A 15,385-nucleotide genomic window follows, 5' to 3' on the forward strand; every position below is an offset into this window, starting at 1 on the left:
CAACTACCGAAGCATAGACTATCATTACGCTACGGCTTGCAGCCCATCATCATGCTTGGTCGACGCTGTGGCGATTTGCTGGCATCAAACTACTCTCGTCCGATCCTATCCGTCAGCGGGTAGGTGTAGTGGGCAGCCATGCTGTCCTTGTCCGGTCCCATCAGTCAGAAAGTTGGTGGAGGGGGCGACCACACCTCTCCTGCCCGGTCCCATCGGTCAGCGTCTTGACCTTAGGACCAACACTCATTCGGACTCAGCGGTCCGAACGGGGCAGCCGCCCTTGCTTCTCCGCAGCTGTCCGTCGCATTTCATGCGACGGCGACGGAGAGGGGACAGGTCATCCTTGCGATGACAGGGACGTCACCGCGCTGTCAGGGATGCCTGTCCCCTTTTTTGCCTCTTTTTTTGTGGGGAGCGAACAGGGGCGCATGCCCATGCCCATCATGCGGGCGCTGCGCACCTCAGGCCCCTTCCTATCACAATAAATGTGGCAGTTGGGTTCCAGGGCTGCGCCTGCCACGCAGTGGGCCTCGTGGTGCCTTGGCCGTGCACCGAGGGGGTCAGGGGCGCCCCGACCCCTCCACTCGGCCAACCCTTTCAGGTCTAACCCTTGGGGCCCACGTGTCCTAGGGCCCGACCTCCCTTCCCTCTCAGGCTTAAGAGTTCCTGGGCCCACAGTTGTCACGTGGCAACCATTCAGGGGATACCCCTGGACTCATATCTCCGACAAAATCTATATAGTCAGAACGATTTCCAAGCTAACATAGGCCGCGTTCGGCCACCCCTATAAGTTAACTTATCCTCCTCGTTTTTCGCGCGCACGCTTCCCGAACGGCTAAACGGTGTATATTTTGCAAAAAAATTTCTATAGGAAGTTGTTTTAAAAAATCATATTAATTTATTTTATATTTTTGTAATAATTAATAATTAATTAATCATGTACTAATCTATTACTACGTTTTTCGCGCTGGGTAAGTTAACTTACCACGCTCGAAACGAACGCGGCCATAATCCGTGTAATTTTTCCTATATGTAATATTTTTGAAATTGTTTTAAAAGTAAATTTCAAATTAGTGTAGTAGCTAATTAGTTTGTTTATATCTTTAAATAACTATATAGAACCACATAATTTAGAAAATGTCATAATGTTACGAGAAACGACCAATGACAACTTTATACCGCTGCTCTAAGTTTATAAACACAATGTGGGAGGTTTGCACTAGTTTAGTACATGGTGGTACAACCGCATAGGGGTAATATAGAGATTCATATCTTCTGTCATAATGATAATTCTATTACATACATTAACATATGGATTTTTAAAAAGAATGAGACCTATATATGAGTGATGGTAATAACATTAATAAAATGATAGACAATTCTAGCTCTTAGAGCAGGTACAATAGCAGGCTATAAGCCAGCTATAAATATATTTTAAAGAGATAATAGAGGAGGGAGAAGAGATATGAGCTACTAATTTGTAGCCAGCTGTATATGGGCACCAAGATAAAATATGTGTATGACATGTGGGACCATGTATTAATGTTTGTAGCTAACTATTGTATGAATTGACTATAGATAAATTGGAGCTAGTAATTAGCTATACTATTGAACTTGCTCTTAAGTATCTATACTCTATACAGTGGTGGCAGTGAATCTATCACCTATCTCACTGCCAAAACCCTTTTATTTTTTGGAAAGAAATAATAAATAAGACCTATATATGAAAATATTTTAATTAACTCTAATTCAATAACAACAAATGATATATTTTTTTAAAAAATTCCCGTCACAACCCATTCGAAATGGAGTATGCTGTTTTGCTCGAAGCAAAACAAAGAAAGGGGGAGGTGGAAATTGGTAGGTCCACGGGGAAGAACAGCCAAACCCCACTGAAGAAGTTCCAACTTCTAACTCGTTCGCGGCGTTTCCTATTCTTCGATCGGTTCGCCTTCCCGGCGTCGGAGGAGACGGCCACCGCCGCGCCCTGTTGCCTATAACGTCACCTTCACCACTGCAGCTCGCCGGTCACTCCGCGGTGCAGCCCCATTCCTCCCGCCTCCGGCCCGGCCGCCGATCTTCTCTGCGAGGTACCCCGCCACTCGAGAGATTCCCGTTCGCGTCCTGACTCCTGTGTGACACATTCTGGCATTGTTTTTTTGTTTTTGACCGTCTCGGGTTGACGACCACCGCGTGTTCGGCGTTATGCCGCAGAGGAGAGGAGCGCCGAGGGGAGGTAGGAGCAGGAGCAGGAGCAAGGTCGAGCAGTTCCGCGTTCTTGGCATCTGATCCCATCTCCACGCCCGTCGGTTTCCCCCGTGGACGACGCAACCCATCTCGGCGGGCAATCGCAAAGGCGCGGCGGGCGCGCGGACGGACAGGACAGCGCCGTCTGTGCTGTCCTTGTATAGCTGTATACTTCCCTTCTTCCTCAAGCCGTCTTCTCCACTGTCGCCACCGCCTCTGGATGCCGGTAGTTGGGGGAGGGGGGTAAACTGCCGCTGTCTCACGCGCCTTTCTTCTCTCTTCCTTTCCTTGGTCTTCTTGGCTGCCGGCCGAGCGAGCCCAGTAGTCCACCCACCGGCAGGTTTCCTGCCTCCTCCGCCGCTGCCCGAGACCGTGCGGGATTTGAGACGAGATGAGGCGCTGTGGGTGCCTCTCCTCCTTGTGCCGCACTCGGCGGGGTGGCCGCGCGGCGACCCCGCTCCCGCAGCCCGACCCACCGCGTCTCGAGCCCAAGGTATCGTCCGTCCGTAGCTAGTGCCTTCATTTCTTGGCCTTGGTGTTACCTTTCGCGATCCAAATCCAAAGGCAATGTGTTTACTAGGGACGCTGGCTTGACCTGGAAGGATCTTGGATAGTGTTGCTCGGTGGTGCTAGGTATTTAGTTCATTGCTTGCTGATTGACTACAATATCAGACTGAATCAAAAAAAATAAAAGACTACAATATCAGACATAAAGAGAATAATGGGTGTGGTCAGGGCGTGTTTACAATGTTTCATGGTTGGAAGTTTGATTGCTTGTTTGCAAGATATATAGTTGTAGAGTTTGACACAAAAGGAAGGGATGAACTAGATCCCACAAAAAGCATGCTGATCCACAGTAATATGGATTGGAACCTCTAGTTTCACAAGTCCTTACCCGTTTATATATGTGATAGGATGTTAGCTGTCCATGAATTTTCAGTTGCTTCCCCAATGACATGGACTAGGCATGTGGAAATTTATTTTTTCATACAATGTTGAGCAGGAAGTAGAGGACCACGGCGCTTCTGATAAAGTTGTCATGGAGAACATTCTGTCAAACAATGATTTTTCTGAAGGTCTACATTTGTGGCATCCTAATGGTTGCCATGGATTTGTGGCTGTTGAAGGATCAGGTTACCATCATGGAATAAGGCCTCATTCAGGGTCAAATTATGCTGTGCTTACTCATCGTGCACATAATTGGCAAGGGCTCGAGCAGGACATAACAGAAAATGTCACTATTGGTACTGAGTACATTGTTGCTGCTCATGTCAGAGTTCATGGTGAACTCAATGAGCCTGTTGAAATTAAGGCCACTCTAAAACTTGAGGGCGAGGGTTCTTCTAAAAACTATCAATCAGTTGCAAGGTATTTTAACTGGAGTGTGCTTTTTGGTGGTTTTATAGAATATTAACCAACATCATGGATTTACCAATTGGAATGGTTTAACCAGGATTTTAGCCCCCAAAGACTGTTGGGAGAAGTTGGAAGGTTCATTTGAACTAACAACCCTACCAAGACATTTGGTATTCTACATCGAAGGTCCCCCTCCTGGTGTAGACTTGCTCATAGATTCAGTCACCATCTCCTACAAGGTATTCTTTTAAATCTCTTGTTTATGTTCATGTCAGAACCATCTTGTCATGTAAGAACCATGCTCTAAAAGACTAAAAGTCTCATTTAATACTTTCGGTTCACACATATTTCTCAGTAGTCATAGCAAGGGGATGAAATATCATATGCCAAAACTAATTGCAATCATGATAGATTTTTCTTAACACTACAGTTATTGCTATGCATAATTGAAACATGTCGTCTTTTGCTTCTTTTTTCCCCATCAAGCTATCAGCTAAAAGGTTGACATTTTAATATTTGATTGGATTCATTAGATTCTTTTCTACAATTTCCTAACTACTTCAAAGTTTCTGTAGAAAACAGAGAGGGCAGCATCCACACAGGTTAACGGAACAGAAAACATCATTCGAAACTATGATTTTTCTGATGGCCTTCATTCGTGGCATCCTATTTGCTGCCATGCATACGTGGCATCTCAATGGTCTGGTTTTCTTGATGGTATTAGAGGGAACTCAGGAGAGAATTATGCTGTAGTTTCAAAGAGAACTGAAAGCTGGCAAGGTCTTGAACAAGATATCACAGATAAAGTATCTGCTGGTACTGCTTATGCAGTTTCGGCCTATGTTAGAGTTGATGGGAATATCCATGCGAAAGCTGAAGTCAAAGCAACCTTGAGATTGCATAATCCAGATGATTCAACACACTACAATTCTGTTGGAAGGTACTTTTTCATAAAAGTTGTTCGGTATCCAAATTTTCTTATCACCCCTAATTGTTGCCATCTTGATTTAACAGTGTGTTAGCTTCAAAAGAAAAGTGGGAGAAGATGGAAGGCTCTTTTTGTTTGGCAAATATGCCAAAACGTGTGGTATTCTACTTGGAAGGACCACCTGCTGGCGTGGACCTTATAATTGATTCTGTAAATATAGCTTGCTCTGGATACCAACAGTTAAAAGTGAGTAATTTTCCATGTGCATTTGCTTTAACCTTTCTCTAAAAACGTTATTAACAACCTTTTCCTCGACGATAATCTTGGCATGCCATATGTTTGGGGGTATATTGGGGCTGAGCAACTAACTTGAATGTACTGAATGCTGTGCTTGTCAGCTTCATCCCTTGTGGAGTGCTAAAATTCTTCTTGGCCAAAAATTAAGTTTTGAACCCTTACTTTTTATCTAACTCTAATATATTTCCATATAGAACTTTTAGTGCAAAAAGGTAACACATACTTGAATTTTCTGCTAATTTTTTTTTTATGAATGCTGATGTCTGGTTTACTCTTCAGTGGATTTATGTAATCAATAATCAGATGTCCATTCATGCTATTCCTGCTATAGAAAACAAACATTGGCTTTTCAGCCTCTGCTTATTACTTGTTAATCTTTCTCTCCAAAGGAAATAACAGTACCGAGTGGAATTGATACCATTATTAAGAATCCTCACTTTGAAGAAGGATTAAACAATTGGTCTGGAAGAGGATGCAATATCTGTAGGCATGAGGTCAATGCTTATGGGAATGTTCGGGCTTTAAGTGGCAGCTATTTTGCTTCAGCCACTGGACGGGTCCACAATTGGAATGGCATCCAGCAAGACATCACTGGCAGGGTACAGAGAAAAGTTCTTTATGAGATAAGTTCTGCTGTCCGCATATTTGGGAGTGCTAATGATACTGAAATTCGCATTACTTTGTGGGTACAAGAATATGGCCGTGAACGATATGTAAGCCTTGCAAAGTAAGAATGCTTATTTCATTGGTTGCACGTACTGTGACAATTGACAGCTTTACAACATATATACTGATTTACTAACATTTTCTATAAACAAAAGAAATCAGGCATCAGATAAGCAGTGGACACATCTGAAAGGGAAGTTATTCCTTCATGCTCCATTTTCCAAAGCGGTCGTTTTTATAGAGGGGCCACCTGCAGGCATTGACATTCTTGTAGATGGCCTTGTCCTGTCTCCAGCAAGAAAACTCCATGCTGCACCCCGCCCAAAAGTTGAGGTTTGTAAGCTAATTACTTCATACTCAATAGTTCTTTTTTAAATGATCCTGGCATATGTTAAAAAATGTCTCAAATCATGACAATGAGTATTGAAATTTTGGAGTCCAATCCTGAAGTAAGGATTTTCTTTATATTGCAGAATGTTACGTATGGAGCTAATGTAATACATAACAGTGCTTTCACTCATGGGCTTTCTGGGTGGAGTCCTATGGGGTCATGTCGATTGAGTGTCCACACTGAATCACCCCATATGCTATCTTCCATCTTGAATGACCCTTTACAGCAACATATAAAAGGTCGTTATATCCATGCCACAAATCGCACAGATGTGTGGATGGGTCCTTCTCAGGTGATAACTGACAGGCTTAGGCTGCACACCACTTACAGAGTTTCTGCTTGGGTACGTGCTGGGTCTGGAGGACATGGACGTTACCATGTAAATGTTTGTCTTGCTGTAGATCATCAGTGGGTTAATGGTGGGCAAGTGGAAGCTGATAGTGATCAATGGTATGAAATCAAAGGAGCATTCAAGCTCGAAAAGCAGCCATCAAAAGTCACCGCATATGTTCAGGGGCCTCCTCCAGGTGTTGATCTTAGAGTCATGGGGTTCCAAATTTATGCTGTTGATAGAAAAGCACGCTTTGAATATCTGAAGGAGAAAACAGACAAGGTGAACTTTCCTAACTTTTTATATGTAAAGATAATAAATTTTTGTGCCTGCAGAAGCTTATAAAACTAAAGATCTTCATTTATTCATGGCAATTTTAGACTAATATTTGGTCTGGACGGTACCCATTGTTTGCTTATAATAGCGATGATTGTGGTGACATTAAAGCTAATTTCTTTTTTTCTAATAGGTAAGGAAGCGTGAAATCATTCTGAAGTTTCAGGGATCAAATGCTGCAAATATTATTGGTTCACCTATCAGGATACAACAGACTGAGAACAGTTTTCCATTTGGGTCATGCATAGGGAGAAGTAACATTGAGAACGAGGATCTTGCTGATTTCTTTGTGAAGAACTTCAATTGGGCTGTATTTGAAAATGAACTGAAGTGGTACTGGACAGAGGCTGAACAAGGGAGGCTAAATTATAAAGATTCTGATGAGTTGCTTGAATTTTGCCGGAAACATAACATTCAAGTTCGTGGTCACTGCTTATTTTGGGAAGTGGAAGATGCAGTCCAAGGATGGCTTCGATCGTTGCATGGTCACCACCTGATGGCTGCTATACAAAATCGTCTGCAAAGCCTGTTGTCAAGGTACAAAGGTCAGTTTAAACATCATGATGTAAACAATGAGATGCTTCATGGGTCTTTCTACCAAGATAGACTGGGAAGGGATATTAGAGCTCACATGTTCAGGGAAGCACATAAACTTGACCCCTCAGCAGTCCTCTTTGTAAACGACTACAACGTCGAAGATAGATGCGACTCAAAATCCACCCCAGAAAAGTTCATTGAGCAGATCGTTGATCTCCAAGAAAGGGGTGCTCCAGTTGGTGGGATTGGCTTGCAAGGCCACATCACTCACCCAGTTGGAGACATCATATGTGATTCCCTGGACAAGCTCTCCATACTGGGTCTCCCTATTTGGATCACTGAATTGGATGTCACGGCAGAGAATGAGCACATCCGAGCTGATGATCTAGAGGTGTACCTTCGCGAAGCATTTGCACATCCTTCCGTGGAGGGGATTATTCTTTGGGGATTCTGGGAGCTGTTCATGTTCCGTGAACATGCTCACCTGGTTGATGTTGATGGAGCGATCAATGAGGCTGGCAAAAGGTACCTTGCTCTGAAGCAGGAGTGGTTAACCAACATTACTGGCCACGTGGATCACCAAGGAGAGTTGAAGTTCAGAGGCTATCATGGGTCATACACTGTAGAAGTAGCGACGCCTTCGGGGAAGGTAACTAGATCATTTGTTGTTCACAAGGAGAACGCGGTTCAGGTGGTTACTTTGGACATTTAGCTTGTAGTAGATCACATGGTGTGTTTCTACGCTCTTTGGATGCTGAGAGTATGCTGTTTGCTTCCAACGCTTTACCATGTACTTGAACTGCAAAAATTGCTGCCATGTCACATGTATAGTTAGGGCCATATTCACATTTACCTCACAAGTGCCTTACCATTGCCTTTTTTAAGATAACTAGCACAATGTCCATGCTTCACCGAAGATAAACAATTACAGTTTCATATAAAATACCCGTATAACATGTACATAATTTATTAGACAACCACTTTATACAAACAATCTATATTTAAATCAATACAAGGATTTTTTCTATTGGAAAATAAATTTTGATTAAAAAACCCCAAAATCAGACTCTAAATTTAAGTTTAAAAATTTAAATTTTGGTTTATAAACATATGCATAAGCGAAAAGATGAAAAATGTATATTTAACGTCCTCATCTACGCTGATGGTGTTAGTTAGCACATCATGTCTGTAATAGTGCTAAATTTTTAAAAGAACTTTTTCTCCGACAATAATTATATAAGAGCAACCAACCATAAGGATAACATTTTGAAGATGTTACGTCCAAGGTTTCACTTATCACGATAATCGAGGGCTCCGTCAAGAATTGATAATGGTTTTGAGCGGTTTCCTCCGGGAAAAACCGTCCAAATTCAAAAAAATTGAAAATTTTTGATGAAAAATTAAGAAATAAACGAGGTGATAGATATGTATTTATTGAGGTTAGATGTGAAGCAAGTTTTCAAAAAACTCAATGAGTCGCTTGAAAAACTAAGAAATGATTATTTGATGAGTTAATTGGAGAATAACCAGTTTTGTTTATACTGTTCATCAGGCCCAGCTTGGCCCAAATAGGAAGAATGACACCAACATTAATGCTCACGGACGGTGAAATGGTCCACAATGTCCCTCTCCCTCTCCCCCTTTTCCTTGCACGCACTAGCACTCCAGCCGACGACCAGCGCTGCCAGATCCACTGCCTCCGCCTGAAGAAGCAGCAAAACCGTGCGGCATGCCCCGATAATCGTGACGGATGTAGCAGTAACCGTCTCAGAGCGAGGGCGATTATCGCTCATATCATCATGGTTTTTAGCTGAAACCGTACGATTATCGTCCAAAACCATAATCTGCAAGTCTTTGCGATAATCGTGCGGAACTGCGCGATAATCACGCCTTACCACGCGATATGGTGGCCGAAGCCATCACGATTTTGTTTGAATTTTTAAATTTGAATTTGTCCGATAGATTGCAATAGCACTAAGAGAAAACAGCTCATCAAGTTCTTGTGTGGTTTTTAAACGATTATCGTGATAATCATCGATGATTATCGTGGCTCCTCCGCCTAGGAACGGTTTGGAGTGTCTCGGCGAGAAATGAAACCCTGGTTACGTCCCAACCATAATAATAATTATATGAGCATAAGGTGGTAAATAGTTAAATTTGCCGGTTTCCGATCAGAGATCCGTACAGCCGGAGGAGAGTCACGGGGCTCCGGCGCGGCACGGCCAGCCTTCTCTTTTCCCGCGTCGCGCCTCCTCACGTTCGCCGCCGGCGAGCTCGGTCGGCGCCACGGACCCGGTCTCGATCTTAGATTCCGCCACCTACCCTTCTCCCCTGAGCCGGCGTCCTCGGGAGCAACGGGCCGGCGAGCGGGTTTCGGGAGCCGTCCCGACTCGGGCCTCGAACTGAATTGGAGGTATCCCCTACTCCTCTTCCTCCACGCCCTTATCACCAGACGGCGTGGCATGGGTTGGAAATCCATCTTACATGATTCCATCCAGTTTCCTCTGGATTGCTCTCTGATGCATGGTGCAGTACCAAGAGAAGTTTGTTAGGTCCACCTCTGGTTCACTCTTCACTGTCACCGAGGGATGAATTTGGCAGCAGTAACAATGGAGGCAGTTCATGACTGTGTGGTCAAGCTGGTTAGTATTTGCTGCATAATAAAAAAAAAAACCGTTCAATGTTAATCATGAGTTGGGTGAAAATGGGTGCTTGAGTCTTAGCTGATACTGCTATTTTTTGTTGATAAGAGGAGCAATCCTCGGCGGCGCAGGGATACTGTCTGTGTTGGCTGTGGGGCTGGATTTGGGGGTGACAGGCCGATGGCGGCTCTGAAGCTACTGGAGAGAGTCAAGGAGCTTAACTACCTTGTGCTTGAGTGTTTGGCCGAGCGAACTCTCGCGGATCGCTACCAAATTATGATGTCAGGGGGGAAAGGATTTGATCCCCGAGGTATATATTCTGAAAGGATGTGAAATATCCGGTTTTTAGATTGTGGAGAGAACTTTGGGCAAGTCTAATGTATATGTTCTTTGCCTCCAAATACTTAATCGGATTTATGTCCTTTATCCTATTTGGGTCTTTATCTCTGGAGGAAAAGACTACAAATTTATTTTACTGTGTTGTATTTAATGATGTAGATATGGTTTTTTGGTGCACTTTTACTTAATATGGTTACATGCAGTTAAGGAATGGATGTCTGTGCTTCTACCCTTAGCCTTGGATAGAGAAGTTTGCATAATAACTAACATGGGTGCTGGTAAGAGATTGCAAACTGTAGTTTGTAGAACCTCATTTTGTTTTTGCTTGTTTAGATGATGTATGTGCCCTTGTAAATGGCAGTGGATCCACTTGGAGCACAGGAAGAAGTTCTGAATCTGGCATCTACTTTGGGATTGGAGCTAACGGTTGCTGTAGCTTATGAAGCATCTTCAGGTACTTTTGGTCTCCCCTCTAGAACCAAGCAATGATCTTTTGTTGCCACTAATTAAGGCCTTGGATGGGTTAAAGAATTCAGTCATGCAAGATGAATTTAAGCTTAGGTTGTCTCTTTTTGCAGGAAATTCTATATATTCTAATGAATCAACTGGGGTGGGACAGGTAATCTAGATTTCTTTGCCTCATGTTAGTACATTTATTTAAAAAGCTTGATGCTTCTAAACATACAACAATTACCCACGATTGATCAGTAGCATTCGAACATTTGAATTTACAGTACGTGATTTACCTATGTTTAGTGTACGTACCATGTGGTTCAGCCCTCGAAGAATTTTGATCTACATGAGGTGGCCATGTGATTACTACTGGGAGATGTAGATAATTCTTCAGATAAAAACCATAACTTTTAAGCAAGTAGAGTTCACTCATCAGGGGATGCAATTCTATAGTGTACCCAAACTCCAGCACTAATTATTAACATGTTTTTCTTGCCTTGTTTTGATACAGGCATTGTTCTAACATTATTTTCTCTCAAATGTGCCTATGCTCAACCAAAATTTCTATTTTGGCTCTCTATTTGATGGTATTTTCGTTGTATGTGAAGGGCAGAAGCACATACCTTGGTGCCGCCTCCATTGTACACTGCCTAGAAAATGGCAAACCACAGGTTGTGATTACTTCTCGGGTTGCTGATGCTGCGCTGTTCTTGGCACCTATGGTATGCTTTCAATGGCTTGTTCAGTTGTTCTTATGTTTGTATGGATTTTTAAACTCTCCATGTTCCAATGTAAATGTTAAAGTGGATATTACTTCAGGAACAGGTTGCTCTGAAGTGTTTTGCGACATGCATGCATCAAAAAATATGTAATTAGGCAATCTTTGAAGCTCAGTTATTAGCATGTCTATCTTGTGGATCTTGTGGATAAATGCACAAAGATTATACACGATGTAGGAATTTCAGAGATTGTTCTGGTTTCCTTGATACACAAAAGCCGATCCTATCATTTTGTCAGCTTTTAGTTATGAACTTATGATACTTTTCTTAAGATTGTGCAAAATAATAATGCAATTATGGCCGAGTTTCTTCAATACCATGTTTATTTAGTTAATCCTTTCCCCTGTCCCTTTTCAATGTAAGGTATATGAATTAGGTTGGAACTGGAATGACTTTGAGGAGTTGTCACAAGGGACATTGGCTAGCCATCTTTTGGAATGTGGATGCCAACTCACTGGAGGGTATTTCATGCACCCTGGTACAGTTCTTATTCTTTCAAAATCATTAGGATGCTGAATTTTCACTACAGTTATGATTTATGTTTTTCTATGCTCTACTTGTGGTAAAGAGCAGGAGATGCATACCGAGATTTTTCTTTTGAACAGCTTCTGGGTTTGTCTCTTCCATATGCCGAAGTCAGTTACAAAGGAGAAGTGTGTGTTGGGAAGGCAGAGGGCAGTGGAGGTCTTATAAACTACAGCACATGTGCAGAACAGCTTCTGTATGAAGTTGGAGATCCTGCAAACTACATCACTCCTGATCTGGTGAGATCTTTCAAATGCCAGTTTTACTTGTACTCCCTCCGTCCCAAAATGTAATGGATTCCAGCATTTGAATTTTGTCCTAAATTTAAGGGGTTTTAGTATAGTACTTGTCATATCAATCATCTTTCATTTAAATTTCTTCCCACCTTACCCCCAACTACTTCGCACTTCCTGTATTAATGTGATGCATTGATTTTTTTTCTCTATCCTTAATTTCTCCAAAACAACCTACAATCCCTTACATTTGGGGACGGAGGGAGTAGATAGCTTCTTTTCTGAACAGTGATTATATTCTTTTGGGTCAGGTTGTAGATTTCCGTGATGTGAAGTTCCACCAAATATCAAAAGACAAGGTCCTCTGCAAAGGAGCAAAACCATCTAATCCTTGCCAGCCTGAGAAACTCCTCCAGTTGCTTCCTACTGTATGTTTACCTTAGAATATATTTGTCACTTATTTGAAGTTTTTTCCTTTAATTTTTGTCCAAGTTAGCATCTGAATACATAGTATTGACATGTCGCATGATGTTTTGATTCCATAAATGCACTTCCTTGAGGTTGGCATAGTATTTGAATTTGTCATCATATGTCTGAAATTTTATTACAATTATTGAATTAAAAAAACACTCTTTTTTAAGTTTCATCAGTAGTGAACAATAGTGTCTCAGGAAGGATTTTTAATCAAGAGCTTTCGTTAACATCAGCTATAGATAGTTTGTCTAGTGGGTCACTTTCTCATTCTCACATCTTAAATAGGAGAGTGGATGGAAAGGATGGGGAGAGATATCATATGGTGGCCAAGAGTGTTTGAAACGGGCTCACGCAGCAGAATACCTAGTAAGTCCATACTCCCCCTCCCCATATTCTTCAAATAACCCCTGATATGTTAATAATTGAAACTAATGTTTTACACTACAAGCGATATCACAAAAGCAGTTTATCCACTTGCATCTTTTCTTCTGGAATTAGGTTAGATCATGGATGGAGGAAACATATCCTGGTATTGAAGAAAAAGTTATCTCATACATAATAGGATATGATAGTTTGAAAACTATTGGAGGAAACAAAGACAGTCCTGACAAACAAGTGATGGATGCCAGGCTTCGGATGGATGGGCTTTTTGAGCTGGAAGAACATGCTGTCAAATTTGTTAAAGAATTCATTGCGCTTTATACAAATGGGCCAGCTGGTGGTGGCGGCATAAGGTATTTACAATAATCTTTTTTTATCAACAATGCTCAAGTATAGGTCCTGGCTTATAGTTGAGCATAGCATAAGCTTGTGCACAGAATTACGCACCGCTCAGATGGATGACCTATGCCAAAGCTATATTTACACCATCAGTGGAGAAGGTGTCTGCAATTTTCTCTTGCTTTTGAACTTGTAAAACCATCTGACGTGTGTTTCGTGATTTATAGCACTGGACAGAAGAAGGAAATAACCCTGCAGAAAATACTGGTATGGATAATGACCGTAATTCGTTCCAGGAGAGAATAGAGATATACAAAATGTTCATCCTTTTCTGTTCTACCAGAGAACACATTTACATAGCTTGCTATGGATAGCACTGAGATTTGTATTTTGTACAGGTTGATCGGGAAAAGATCTTCTGGCAAGCAAATATGAAGAGATCGACTCATCCTTGCTCGCAGTCGCAGAAGCAGGCTACAAATGTTGACAAGGGTCAAATGCGTGACCAGCAAAAGCACAAGCACCCAGGACGTGGTGCTATGGGCACTCAGCACTCAAACACAGGCATGGACACCATAATGCCATCTGCTGTTCCTGCTCCATCCGGAACAAAGATGCCTCTTCACCGCATAGCTCACGGCAGGGCCGGCGACAAGGGAAATGATCTGAATTTCTCCATCATTCCTCACTTCCCTGGTGACATTGGCCGGCTCAGGGCAGTGATCACTCGAGACTGGGTCAAGAATGCTGTTTCACCGCTTCTTGATTCCTCCTCATTCCCCACCGATCGATCAGTTCGGCGTCGAAATGATCTGCTGGAGCATGTAACTGTCGAGATCTATGATGTCCTAGGAGTCAGCTCTCTGAACGTTGTGGTGAGGAGTATCCTCGATGGTGGCGTGAATTCTTCGAGAAGAATTGATCGGCACGGGAAGACTCTGTCCGATCTCATCTTGTGCCAAAATGTTATCCTGCCTCCGTGACCGGAGAAGTATACCTGGTCATGTAGCTTGTGCCATGGCTTGTTCCAGCTTTTCGTCTTTTCACATATGCTTATAAGTCAAAATTTAAATTTTAAAACCAATGTTTAGAGTTGATTTTGGAGTTTTTTCATCGTACCTTTGCTTTTAGATCTCTAAGAGCACATATCTAAATGTTTTCCCACAAATTTTTTGATTATTAATAAGCCGTTTCGTATTTTCGCTTATTCGCTTATGCTTAATTTTTGAAACAACTAGGCTAAAACTTTTGCATGCAAATGCAGCTAGGGAAATTTTGCATGGGAATAGAAGAGGTGAACTGATCCCTTTTACCCTTTGTCTTGGAGTGCATTCGCTTGTATGTACATGAGAAAATACTCTAAAATGGGCAAATGTGCATCTTTCCAGGTATACTTCTGTGTTGAATGGATGAATAGTTGAATGATTTGTGACAACTATTCATGGGTACAAACGACTGCACTAACTATTATATAACTATTATAGAGTTGAAAAATGGATTTAAAACAATTTTCTAAGCAATTCATATATAGATTTTTCAAATAAAAACTGCATTCACTCTACCATAACAGTAGTACTTCTGCTATCTTCTGAGGTGATTAAGGTTGAGGTGAGAAATGACTGTGATTTGTTGAGGACATGTAGCAAAGAAATTAAATGAGTTGTTTGTGATTGACTGAGGTGGGTTAGTACGTGAAGAAGTATTAGTATTTTGGGACAAATTTTGAATATGAGAGGTAATAATATTGTGGGACGAAGGGAGTGTTGTTTAGAAGTTTGCCAAGTGTGTTCTCATTCTATTCCATTTCTCTCATAGGAAAAGAACATACCCTGCAATATTAGACGAGATATTACATGTTTGATGTCATTGGGTGTTGTCTTTTTGCATTTTTCTAAAAAAAAGCCAAACGGCATATTTGTAAACGTAAAGTAATTTATGAATAAAATTTTTGTACTATACATGTTCTTAGAGAGTTAAAAGTAAATACTGAAAAATAAACCACGATAAAAAAAACTCTAAAATCAACTTCAAATATAAGATTCAAAATTCAAATTTTAACGCATAAGTAAAAATAGAGGTGAATATTGAGTAGCGTTCCAAATTTGTCAACTCTATTTCCATAGCAAGTCTT

General features: G+C 41.7%; 2 protein-coding genes across 5 annotated transcripts; both read left to right on the plus strand.

Moving 5' to 3' along the window:
* Positions 1-1,882: 1,882 nt before the first annotated feature.
* On the plus strand, positions 1,883-7,868 carry LOC102707601 (endo-1,4-beta-xylanase 1-like). Of its 2 annotated transcripts, none has more exons than XM_015839820.2 (9): positions 1,883-2,090; positions 3,251-3,615; positions 3,701-3,842; positions 4,179-4,543; positions 4,618-4,777; positions 5,218-5,555; positions 5,650-5,827; positions 5,968-6,498; positions 6,686-7,868. In XM_015839820.2, the coding sequence occupies exons 2-9, from the start codon at positions 3,287-3,289 to the stop codon at positions 7,799-7,801; spliced, it is 3,159 nt and encodes a 1,052-aa protein (XP_015695306.1). In that variant the 5' UTR covers positions 1,883-2,090; positions 3,251-3,286; the 3' UTR covers positions 7,802-7,868. The 2 variants fall into 2 exon arrangements, with proteins under 2 accessions (XP_015695306.1, XP_015695307.2); XM_015839821.2 differs by lacking the exon at positions 1,883-2,090 and adding an exon at positions 2,364-2,740.
* A 937-nt stretch (positions 7,869-8,805) lies between these two features.
* LOC102707884 lies at positions 8,806-14,637 on the plus strand. Of its 3 annotated transcripts, XM_015839360.2 has the most exons (14): positions 8,806-9,502; positions 9,588-9,731; positions 9,840-10,041; positions 10,274-10,348; positions 10,432-10,524; positions 10,649-10,689; positions 11,132-11,245; positions 11,666-11,780; positions 11,876-12,066; positions 12,372-12,488; positions 12,820-12,900; positions 13,033-13,268; positions 13,482-13,521; positions 13,653-14,637. In XM_015839360.2, exons 2-14 carry the CDS (start codon positions 9,678-9,680, stop codon positions 14,235-14,237), a joined length of 1,944 nt encoding a protein of 647 aa, XP_015694846.1. In that variant the 5' UTR covers positions 8,806-9,502; positions 9,588-9,677; the 3' UTR covers positions 14,238-14,637. The 3 variants fall into 3 exon arrangements, with proteins under 3 accessions (XP_015694846.1, XP_006658530.2, XP_015694847.1); XM_006658467.3 differs by having other exon boundaries at positions 8,806-9,731; XM_015839361.2 differs by lacking the exon at positions 12,372-12,488 and having other exon boundaries at positions 8,806-9,731.
* Positions 14,638-15,385: the final 748 nt, after the last annotated feature.

This window comes from Oryza brachyantha, chromosome 7, assembly GCF_000231095.2.
Source record: "Oryza brachyantha chromosome 7, ObraRS2, whole genome shotgun sequence".
Lineage (NCBI taxonomy): Eukaryota > Viridiplantae > Streptophyta > Magnoliopsida > Poales > Poaceae > Oryza > Oryza brachyantha.